This window comes from Podarcis vaucheri, assembly GCF_965113315.1.
Source record: "Podarcis vaucheri genome assembly, chromosome: 7".
In the NCBI taxonomy this organism is placed as follows: Eukaryota; Metazoa; Chordata; class Lepidosauria; order Squamata; family Lacertidae; genus Podarcis; species Podarcis vaucheri.
The window spans coordinates 68,110,770-68,122,947 of NC_138765.1; the positions used below are offsets into that span (position 1 = coordinate 68,110,770).

General features: G+C 48.0%; 1 protein-coding gene across 4 annotated transcripts in view; it reads right to left on the bottom strand.

The window, feature by feature from the left end:
• The window catches only part of PLEKHG5 (pleckstrin homology and RhoGEF domain containing G5), a gene marked incomplete at its 3' end in the record, with an annotated part of 102,060 nt that overhangs the window by 73,659 nt on the left and 16,223 nt on the right, over positions 1-12,178 (bottom strand). For all 4 annotated transcript variants that reach the window (XM_082229864.1, XM_082229862.1, XM_082229865.1 and 1 more), the window contains exon 2: positions 2,943-3,025. In XM_082229864.1, the coding sequence (XP_082085990.1) occupies positions 2,943-3,025 (83 nt within the window). The remainder of the gene's footprint in view (positions 1-2,942; positions 3,026-12,178) is intronic.

Consider the following 12,178-nt stretch of genomic DNA (forward strand, 5'->3'; position numbering starts at 1 on the left):
GTTGGTAGAAGGCATATCGACGGCGTCACAGGCACTAGCCAATTGGTCCTGTCCACTTCTAGCTTCCCCCCGCCCCCAGTCCAAAGCAAGCTGCAAAACATCAGTGGTGCCATTTCCCACCTACCTCCTCCAGAGCTCAAGTCAGGAGACCAAAAAAAAGAGCAAGGTCTGAGCTGAATTAAAGGATGGCCCCAGAACTGATTTTCCCCCACCCCACCCCCTGCCCATCCGAAGAAAAACCCATTAAAATGTTCTTCACCTTAATTGTAGGGTTGGACTGAAGTGGCATGATAGACGTTTATAGAATTAGCTAGAGAAAAGTTCTTACTCCCTCTCTAATAACACTGGAACTCGAACTTATTCATGCAGCACATAGTTAAATTACAGAATTCACTCCTGCAGGAGGCAGGAGGCCATCGGTGGCTACTGCCTCTACGCTCAAAGGCAGCGATGCTTCTATTTGCCAGTTGCTGGAAAATTTGGGGTGTGGGGAGAGAGCTCTTGCAGGTTTCCTGCAGGCATCTGATTGGCTCCTGCAAGAACACGATGCTGAGATAGATGCCCTGATCCAACAGGCTTTTTTCTTACGTTCTTAATTTATGTTAGTGGTGCTAGTCAGCCTCCCTCCCTCCCTCCCTCCCCTCCCACCTGCTCAACCTATAACCTTGTAAACAAGCTGAGGCGGTCATGCACCCCACAGTCTTCTCAAGGAAACTGACCCTTCCTCCTCCAACTCCTCACACACACACAGGCCAGCTCAAGGGGCCTACGAAGCTGCCCTTTTTCATTTTTGCAGATCGTGTTGCTGGGCTCCTTTCCTGCTCCTGAGCAGCAGAGAACGGGGGGAGCAGCTCCAGCGAATCGTTGTGAATCGAGCAAAGCGGACAAGGGAGAACAGCTGTCCCTCTCTCTCTCTCTTTACACACACACACACACACACACACACACACACACACACACATCTTCTTGTTGGAATGGCGACGCACTGACCCTTTTGTGGGAGGGGGGAGAGCTGAGCATTTCTCCAGCTGCTGAGGCTTTGAGGCTGCCACTCTGTCTGGAAAAGTCTTTGCGGTTTGTTAGCAGGGAGGGGAAAGGCGGTGAGGTAAGGGGGAGACCCGAGGAAGGGCGGAGAGGCAGAAAGAGCAGAGGGGAAGGACGGAGCCAAACTTCGGCCCGAACGGCCCTGCTGGCATCTTTTCGCAACCTGCCTTCCGCGATGGCCTGCACAAGCCGCACCATCAGCCACACACATGAAGGGGAACAAGGGAACTTAGGGCACCCACATTCAATTCTAAAACCCAGCTGGGAAAAAGCAGCCAGGTTCTTATTTTCTTTACCCCCTTACCCTACACACACACACTTTAAATATTCTGGTTAGCCCCTATGGTAGGTATTCAGCTTCTTTCTTTAAAAAATCAATAAAGCAGGCACATTCAGGATAAATTCACACATGTAACAATAAGCAGCTCCTGCAACTTTTGGGGGACTCACACCGTTTTTAGTTCACTCTCGAAGTGAGGCATTGGGCAAAACTTTTCAGATGGGCTGGCAGCCAATTAAAGAAGTGTGTGATACCCGCTCCATCTTTCCCCAGTCCGGACATCAATGTGTTGGATGATGCCAGCACCAGGCAGTGGTGATGTGGAGCAGATTGGGTGGAATGGAGTGACAGGTGGGGAGCACTCAATATACTGGCACCATGCGGCAGATTCAGGGACAGAAGGTGGGTAAGAGGGGAATCTTGATGCTGACTAGCAGACACTCCAAGTGTCCCTATTTTCCAGGGACGCCCCTGATTTAGAGAAGCCATCCTGGTTTCTGATTTGATCCCGGAATGTCCCACTTTTCCTTAGGATGTCCCTATTTTCATTGGAGAAATGTTGGAGGGTATGGTCACAGAGGATCCTCTGAATAAATATTATTTTATAAAAATGACTCCTCATTGCAGGTGCTTGTTGTTGGACCCAGAAACGTTACACAGTGAATTAGAGGCTCACTGTGTCTGAATCCCTATGGCCCTTGTCTGCACTATGCCTTGAAAGCAGCATCATACCACTTTAAACAGTCATGGTTTGCCCCAAAGAATTCTGGGAACTGTAGTTTGTTGGGGATGCTGAGAGCTGTTAGGAGGCCCTTTATGTCACTCCCAGAGCACCCTGTGAAGGGGAATTGATTGTTAAACCACTCTGGAAGTTGCACCTCTGTTGGGTGGGAAAGAGGTCTCCTAACAACTCTCAACAACATTAACAAACTACAGCTCCTTTGAGGGAAGCCGTGACTGTTTACAAAGTGGTACAGCATACCTTCCAACATGTTGACTCCAGAAATTGGGAGGTGCATCTTCCGGGCCCTGCTCCCGTGCGTGTCACATGACCTGCATGAGATCACAGAGCCCAAAAACATGTGTCTGGGGTGTGCACAGCACCCAAAAAATGGGATGTCCCGATTTAATGGGGGCAGTTGACAGGAATGGCAAAGCACTGCATATTGTGCTGATGGAGCCTGTCGCAGCCCAATGCCAACAACTGATTCTGTATTAGTGACCTCATCCTCCTTGTAGTAGATAGGTAGCCGTGTTGGTCTGCCATAGTCAAAATAAAAAAAATTCCTTCAAGTAGCACCTTAAAGACCAACTAAGTTAGTTCTTGGTATGAGCTTTCGTGCGCATGCACTGTGTATCTGAAGAAGTGTGCATGCACACGAAAGCTCATACCAAGAACTAACTTAGTTGGTCTTTAAGGTGCTACTTGAAGGATTTTTTTTTATTTTGACTCATCCTCCTTGTCTTGGTTAACTGAGCCCCACAGCCTTTGGATTTCTCAGATTAAGGCACTTGGGAGGAAACGGTGGGCTTTGTGGCAACTTCCTCAAGATCTAAGTATATCCCCTTTCCCAGAAGCCCCCTGAATCCAAACACATGCAAAATCAGAATATAGTACCTTTGTGGCTCGCCGCTTCTCCACGCAGTTGGGATTTTGGCAGTACAATACTTTCTCCTTCTCCTCCGTCACGGTCCGCTCATCTGGAAGAGAAAGCGTTCAAAAGTTTGCTTTTTTAAAAAAGAAGAAGAAGAAGAAGAAGAAGGCAGGTTATCCAGCAGCCGGTCGGGAGCAAACAGCTTCACAGCACCTAGCTTGCAAAACTTCAGATCGACAGCCAGCTTGCGGTCCTAATGGGGGACCAGCTGGACCCAGCAGCCAAAAATTTTAAAAAGGAGTGGTATGTAGGCAAAGAAAAGCTTGGTGATCACAGGAGCAGATCGGGACTTAAGCGACTCACAGCACAGGCCCACGACACACATTTTGCATCTGCTATAGATGCAAAATTTAGGTTCTGAGCAAATGGAGAGGACAGGCAAGTGGTCACCGTCATTGCACTTTCCTTACTAGTAAACATGAACCCTCTAGCAACACCCTTGCAGAGAGGAGAGCATGGAGTCTTGACTTTTTTATATAAAAAAAGTGTCTGCGTCTAATCTTGCCTCTTTCTAAAAATTATTTCTTGCAGTGTGTTTTTCTTTCTGCAAATCTACCAAAGAATAAAAATAAAATAAAATTCGGATGAAGAGGTTTTCTCAAGATGGCGGAGGACTTGTGTGCTGCATCCCATTGTGGTTGTGGGGCTGGCATTTGCCCTTCTTCAAATAGGAAATGCTCTGTGGTAGGGACAACAAAAAACAGGGGGTCTAGGAGAGTCGGTTGTGGGGCAGTGAGAAATGTCCCTGTTTTCATCTGAGGAAAGTTGGAGGATATGTGATTGTGAAACTCGGGTCAAAAGGCAGAAAAGACCTGCAGTTCCCTTTCGGGTATAAGCAAGATAGGCAAGCTATTCTGGGATTTTTAATTTATTTTTTAAACACCATGCAATTCATTGCTGCCACAGAGTTCAGCCTACCAGGCCTGACATGATGGGAACTCTGGCAAACACCCCAACACGTGTTCATCCTCAGTGGCCACGTTGCACAGCCGCCTTTCAGTCCTTCTGCCAAAGGATGTCTGTTCAACTTAATAACCCATAGCCCAGCTCATTTAATAACTCATTTTTTCCCCTGTTGCAATTCAATAAGTTCAAAGCCCACAGACACAGCTCTCTCCCGCTATTCCTATTTTATGTCCCACAGCAACCCGGTGGTGCAGATTAGGCTGAGAGTGACTGCTCCAAAGTCTCTCAGGAAGCTTCAAGACTGAGTGGGGATTTGAACCCAAAGCCTCTCTGGCCCTTGATCAACAAGCATGAGGCTCTTTTATATGTAGGAATCAGGGGCGGACGGGGTGAGAAGCATTTGATCATGCAATGGTCCACTTGCACTCTGTTTTAATGTTTTGCTGATTTTAACTGTTTTAAAATGTTTTGCTTTTATTTTTAATGGCATCGGAGATATGTTTGCTGCCCTTTGGGAAAAGCAGGGCTGGGCGATATATCGATATAGCGTCCAAAACTGGTTTGAAGTCCATATTGTGATATCAATTTCATCATTTTTGAGCTGGCTATATGTATTTCAAATCACGATGTGTGTGTGTGCACTATGCAAAAATCGCAATGTGGGAAAAGCCATGAAGCCAGCCAATGCCTCTACAGAGCTCCATCCTTATTTCAGACATCATGATACAGTCATACCTCGGTTTTCAAACGTAATCCATTCCAGAAGACCGTTCAAGTTCCGAAACATTCAAAAACCGAAAGCTCAGTAAGGAAGCCTCAATATGGAAAACTCAGTATGGAAGCTGGATGGCATGTTCAACTTCCGAGGCAAGTTTGAAAACTGAAGCATTTACTTCCAGGTTTACAACTTTTGAAAACCAAAATGTTCATCAACGGAGATGTTCAAAAACCAAGGTACCACTGTATATTGGTATATTGTAATGCTTAGCTGGTGATCTATTGCAATGTTGTGAAAACCAGATATCGCCCAACACTAGTAAAGGTAAAGGGACCCCTGACCATTAGGTCCAGTCGTGACCGACTCTAGGGTTGCGGCGCTCATCTCGCTTTATTGGCCGAGGGAGCTGGCGTACAGCTTCCAGGTCATGTGGCCAGCATGAGTAAGCCACTTCTGGCGAACCTGAGCAGTGCACGGAAATGCCGTTTACCTTCCCACTGGAGCGGTACCTATTTATCTACTTGCACTTTGACATGCTTTTGAACTGCTAGGTTGGCAGGAGCTGGGACTGAGCAACAGGAGCTCACCTCGTCGCAGGGATTTGAACCACTGACCTTCTGATCGGCAAGTCCTGGGCTCCGTGGTTTAATCCACACCGCCACCCGCGTCCCTATCGCCCAACACTAGTGAGCAGTAAATGAAAATGTAGAACAGTTTTAACTTGTGAGCCATAGCTAGTGTGGAACAAGCACCTTCCCCCATTCTGGGAGAGACTGATACTTAGGGCAAAGCAAAATGCACATACTTCGGGGGCTCTTATTATTCTTGCATGGACTGACCGATTCTAGGCCCAGCACAGGTTCCAGGGTCAATCGCTGTTAAGTGCTGGCTCACATCGAGTCCTGAAGCTACTTGTCTTTCTGTCAGCTGCACTGCAAAGAAATGAACCACGTGCTGTTAAAAAAAAGGTAAAGCCAGAGCAAGCTACCGGGTCAGGGCATGCTGCTCACCTCTCAGCCCAGAGGGAGACTTCTGCTCAAAAGCCTTGGTTCCGTTGCTGGCGAACTTCAGAGTTTTCAGCTGGCTCCAGTCCTAAGCCCCTGATTATGCGGGGAAAAGTTCCCGTCAACAAAGAGCATTTAAAAGGCCATTACGTGCTGTTCTTGGCAAACACCCCTCAGCTGCAGGGATGGAGCATCTGTCAGGCACAGGGCCTGCGCAGGAATCCAAACGGACTCCCATCGGAGGTGAAAGGGAGCTGGTACCATCAGGGTCAGAGGACCGGCAAGATGACTTGCAGCAATTGAAGAGGGCCTATGGACGAGGCTCCAGGTTTCAAAATACTGCAGAGCCATGATCTCAGAGAACCATGTTGCTAAGAGAGGCAGGGCCATGATCCTTCCTGCATTGCTCAGATGAGAAGTCAGCCGGGAAGAAAGGAAAATGAGGAGAGAAATAGCCACTCATTTCCCCACATCTGTGAAGTTCCCTTAAATATCGTAGTATTTTTGAATTCTATCCAAATCTACTGTTCTGTGGTTTGGTTGTCACATTTTAATATTGTCTGGGAACGCAGAACGTTTGTCAAGCGGCATATCAGGGCGGCAAATAAATAAGAGCATCCATGTGTGGTCCCTGGGAAATCGCTTCCTGTTTGTTTGTTTTCCTTTCAGCGGTGCCTGGTTAAAATTTGCAGAGCAAATTGCTGGAGTCTTTGTTCTGCAGGGTTCAGCTCCATCTCTCAGGATCTCTAGAACTTTGTCCCCGCAGAGTACTGCTGGTGACTTTTTGTTGCTATGGTCTAAAATCTTGGAGCCAGGGCAACATCTCAGCCATGCATCTAAACAAAGTGGATTCCAGTCCACGAAAAATTATGCTCTAATAAAAAAAAACGGGTTGGTCTTTAAAGTTGCCAGAAAACATTTGTATTTCTTGTTTTTATTCGCATTGTGTAGAGGGAAATTTTTCGAAAGAAAGCAATTTATTTGTTTATTTTAAAGGTCGCCACAGGAGGCGCTTTGTGGCTTTTCGGAAGTTCCCGGAAGCTCTTCAAAGGAAGCCCCATGCAGAGTGCATCCCAGGAGTCCAGCTGTGATGAAACGAAAGCATGTGTCCTTGAGTCTAGAGCTGCCTTCTCTAGGAATGGACATGGCTCATCATCCAGCAGTCAAAGTTGGGTGAGGGCACCCTTGCCACGGCTACCACAGGGACACCCGGGCTCAAGGCTGAGCCCAGGAGACACACACACAACTGCACAGCTGCCTTTCCAAGGGACTCCCATTTAAGGCAGGCACATCTGCCCTAGGGAACAACACGCACTTGGGCATGCCAGACCAGACCCCATTGCCCAAATCTCCAGGCAGCAGGCAGGTTTTTCATTCAGTGATGCCCCAGAGATACATTCTCTTTGGCTCTGCTGGTGCCCACTATCTCTTCAGAGTTTCACATATCCTTTCCCAAAGCAGCTTGAAGAAAACCCCTTTGCGTTTGTCTAAATCTAGCCTTTTTATTTTTGCTCTTCGCCCCAGAACAGCTCTTGGCAACGGTTTCGCCAGGCAATGTTTTCATACCAGCTGTTTAAATCTTTCTCTCTCTTCTTGGGGGGGGGTTGGGGTTGGGGGTGAGAATACAAATTTGTGCATGCGGTTCCTCACTTCCCCAAATGGTGAAATGCGCCAGTATTTCAACCAGAGAGCATGGGAGAGGATGACGGCATTTATTTTTTTTGCAAAATGCTTGTTTACAAATATACACGGTGAGCAAGGAGGAAGCCGGAAAGAGTCCAGAGACAAGAGACAAGAAACTCAGAGCCACATGGAGACCGCCTTCCAGACAAGTGCAAAAAAGGGGGGGTTGGGGGGTTTCTCTTTTCTTTTTCGCAGGTTCTACCCTCCAACTGAGACGTGGGTGGCGCTGTGGGTTAAACCACAGAGCCTAGAACTTACAAATCAGAAGGTCGGCGGTTCGAATCCCTGCGACAGGATGAGCTCCCGTTGCTCGGTCCCTGCTCCTGCCAACCTAGCAGTTCAAAAGCACGTCAAAGTGCAAGTAGATAAATAGGTACCACTCTGGCAGGAAGGTAAACGGTGTTTCCCTGTGCTGCTCTGGTTCGCCAGAAGCGGCTTAGTTATGCTGACCACGATCCGGAAGCTGTACGCTGGCTCCCTTGGCCAATAAAGCGAGATGAGCGCCGGAACCGCAGGGTCGGCAACGACTGGACCTAATGGTCAGGGGTCCCTTTACCTTTACCCTCCACTGCTGAGCTCTGATTCAGTCCCAATGAAGCTTCCCCATCACCTCAAGTGTGGCTGCAGTGGTGAATTCTGAAGTGCTGGTGTTCTTCACGGCAATAAGAACCCAAAAAGAGTCTTGCTGCATCAGGCCAATGGCCCATCACATCCAGCATCCTCTTTTCACAGCGGCCAACCAGATGCCTGTGGAAAACCAGCAAGCAGGACCCATGGAACAAAGGTTCTCTCCCCTCCTGTGGTTTCCAGCAACTGGTGGCAATCTTTGTGGCAACTTTAAAAGCTTTGTGGCAATGCCCCTTCTGAGATTATATACAAGGACAGTGGAGAGACTCCTTTTTGATTTTCGCACCTCAGCACCCAACCCACCTAAATTTGCCTTTGCTGAACCACTTTGTGAACAAAAACACATCTAGCCTTTGAAATTCACACTTCTCCGAATTGTGCAAGGCAGTTCATCAGCATTCCAAAATGCAGGTACAGTGGTACCTCGGGTTACATACGCTTCAGGTTACATATGCTTCAGGTTACAGACTCCGCTAACCCAGAAATAGTACCTTGGGTTAAGAACTTTGCTTCAGGATGAAAACAGAAATTGTGTGGTGGCGGCACGGCAGCAGTGGGAGGCCCCATTAGCTAAAGTGGTGCCTCAGGTTAAGAACAGTTTCAGGTTAAGAACGGACCTCTAGAACAAATTAAGTTCTTAACCCGAGGTACCACTGTATTAGTAGGGGGAAAGGATGCAATTTGGGGGATAGGTTTGTGCCAAAAAGCACTGTATTCAGGGGAATGGCTTGCAAAAAACACAGCTATCAGGCAAAATTGTGTACAGAAACATGCATATTAGGAGTGGCATATGCATTTTCACAGAGATATTTTTTATTTTAAAAAAAAATCCAAACTGATACAGAGATGGGGCAAACTAAACAAGACTCGGAAGATGAGAAACAGAAAGAAACTGAAATGGACCGATTCTTCCATCCCTATCGACAACAAAAATGAATTTTTGACCTATGCAAAGGTCAGGGCTTCAACGCCAAACCAGCTTGGTTCTAAGCCACCTGTCCTCCCTGCACAGGCTAAAAGACCCCTCCCCCACTTCCAATATTTAAAATGTCAGTCTTGGACAATTACCAAACAAAGCAGCACCAAAATTGTTTCGCAGCACAAGACAGTGGCTGTTTTCAAGACAAGACACAGGAAAGCCAATGTCAGATGCAGTGAGTGAGGGGCAGGGAGCGTGCAGAGCAGCGACGAGCACACTCTTTTCTACCTCGAGCCAAAGGAAAATAAGTGGTGCTTTCAGCGATGGATGGCTTTCACACAGCTGCAGCTTCTGGCCAAGGTGGTTCAACAGAGTTTATATTTAGAAGTGAATTGCAGCTCACCCCGCCCCAGATGCAGCCAACAACAACAGAAGCCACGTTTGTCTTGACGGCATCGGCGGGTTCCCTTCAACCCAGTACGGTGCCGGCTGCCAGCAAACTGACTCACAGATGGAGTTTTATTTCTTATTTTTCAGAAGTGGGGAGGGGGGGAGAAGCTCAAAGTTTGGGGCCTTTGCCTTTTCAGGGAGCCCTGGGAGAGGGTGGCACATTTGTCAAAAGGGCATTGGAAGTGTCCAGAGAGAGAGAGAGAGAGAGAGAGACCAAACAGGAGCAGGAAGGATTATTTAGTTGTGATTCCTGCATTGCAATGAGGATGGACTAGAGGACCCTTGGAGATCCCATCCAACTCTACAATTCGAATGATTCCAAGGGCTGAAATGCTATATGGGACCTGCTGTTCCACGCTCTACAATGCTGCAAGGCCACCCCAAGTAGTTGGCACCAGCCTGCTAACAAAGCTACTACCCTCTCTGCAAACAGGATAGATAGATGATAAATAGGTATTTTATACCAATCCTGCACCCAGCATCCCTAGGCCAAGAGGTGACCTGGCCCTTCCTAGATCCTAACCTCCCCCATCCTCTGAGTTCTGAATATTTTGCCATTTGTTGTTTTAAAGTGACAGAATTGCCTTTCGAAGCAGCTTCTTCCCCCGCCCCCATTAAAGGAGGCTGGAAGCTGTTTCAAAATTTGCTTTGCTCTGCCTGTCCTTTAAGCAGGAGGATGGCAGCCTTGGCACCTCCTTCCGTAGCTCACTTAAAGAAGCAGGCAAAAGGGCTTTAATCTCAGCTAGCTCCTCCAGCAGATAAGCGAAGATTAAATCCTGTGGCCTCTCCTGCATGATCCTGTTCTGTCATGTACTAAGCTTGGGTCCTAGAACAATAGGCTGGTAGGATCGTAGAATGCAACAGCTGATTGGCCTGCAGGAAAAGACCAATCAGGCTCCCGGAGGAAAGCAGAATCAGCCAATCAGACGGGACTCATTGTGTAAATAATGTATATAAAAGCCTAAGGTTTGGGGGGCAATTCAATCACTGTTTTACAAGCTGCAATAAAGAGCATTAAATCACTACAAGACTCTGAGTATATTTCATGTTCCCTGCTGGGAATAAGGCAGCACTGCCAATACAGGATTAAACCATCTCCTCCGACTGCTGTCAGTGGATGGGGTCCTGCAGACTAAGATTGGTCCGTGGGCCCAGAAGTTCCCTACCCATCCACTACCCACAGAAAAGGCCCTGTAAATTGTGGGCAAGGGAAATGTTTTCCGAGAACAGACATAGGGCTACTTCATTCGTGTAGAATCCGGGGGAAGGCTGGTTCTGAATCTGCTGCCCCCTAATGCTGTTGCACTTTGAGACCATCATCTCGCAACAAAATCAGGAAAGAGTAAACAAAAATATCAAGGAGGTGGAGTGACACACACACACACACACACACACACACACACAAAATGAAAGGTTGCACTGGGGAGTTTTTAGTTTAGAGAAAAGGCAAGTAAGAGGTGACATGATGGAAGTTTATAAAATTTACACACGGCATGCAGAAAGTTTTTCTCTCTTATCACCTAGCAGTAGAGCTTGTGGAAATCCAACGAAGCTGATCTTTGGGAGATTCGGATATAAAAGACGTCATTCTTCACACAGCGCATGGTTAACCTGTGGGACTCCCTCCCACTGAGGGCAGTGACAGTCCTGAACTTGGATGGCTTTAATAGAGGGATTGGACATATTCATGGAGGAGAAGGCTCGTTGAGGGAGCTGGGTATGTTTATCTTGGATAAGAAGAGACCAAGAGGGGATAGGATTGCCATCTTCAAAGATCTTAAGGGCTGCCCCATGGAAGATGGAGCAAGCTTGTATTATGCCACTCCAGAGGGGAGCATCCAAAACAACAGATTTAAGTGACAAGGAAGGAGATTCCAACTAAACATTAGGAAGGTGAGAGCGGAACGGATAACCTTACATCCGTTGAAGGTTTTTCAACAGAGGTTGGATGGCCATCTGTCAGGGATTCCTGCATTGCAGGGGCTTGGACTGGATGACCCTCGGGGTCCCTTCCAACTCTACAGTTCTATGATTCTATGAACAGTGACGGCACCTGGGTATCAAGCACAGCAGCGGAGGATGGCCTGTCCCCTTTGCTTTATTGCCCAAGTTGTGTGAGAGAAATGTGCTTCTGGTCGAGAGACTGGGCTGCCCACACTTTGAAATTGCTCTCTCCCCACTACCACCCTGAAGCCCCGCAGAACAATGCAGCCTCTGTCGCTGGTGGGGTCACTCTTGGCCCTGACCACTTAGTAACAGCCTCCCTATTGGCTGCCCCGCCAAGCGGAATTATGATTGCCGTTGACCTATTATGAATAATCATGGGAGCGAAGAAGGGAATCCTTTCAGCGCAGGGAAAAGGGAAGCTTTTAAAAACACACAGGAGGAGCAGAAAATAAGGAAATCCAGTTGCAGAACTGGGAGCAAGCTGGGGGGGGTGGAGAGGAAGTCGGCAGCACGACAGAGCTGGAGGCAACAGAACTAAGCAGGGAAATGTGTGTCTGCCCGCAGCATCCTCTTTGGAGTTGGCCTTCTGCATAGCCAAATGTGGAATAACCAGCCTCATATAACCACCAAGTCTAATCAATGCATGAAGGGGTTAATACCATAGAGTAAGCTGTCCTGCCAGGCTTAGCTATGTCCACTTCCCTTAAAGGTAAAGGTACCCCTGCCCGAACGGGCCAGTCTTGACAGACTCTGGGGTTTGTGCGCCCATCTCACATCTATTGGCCGGGGGCCAGCGCTGTCCGAAGACACTTCCGGGTCACGTGGCCAGCGTGACAACGCTGCTCTGGCGAGCCAGAGCCGCACACGGAACGCCGTTTACCTTCCCGCTGGTAAGCGGTACCTATTTATCTACTTGCCCCCGGGGGTGCTTTCGAACTGCTAGGT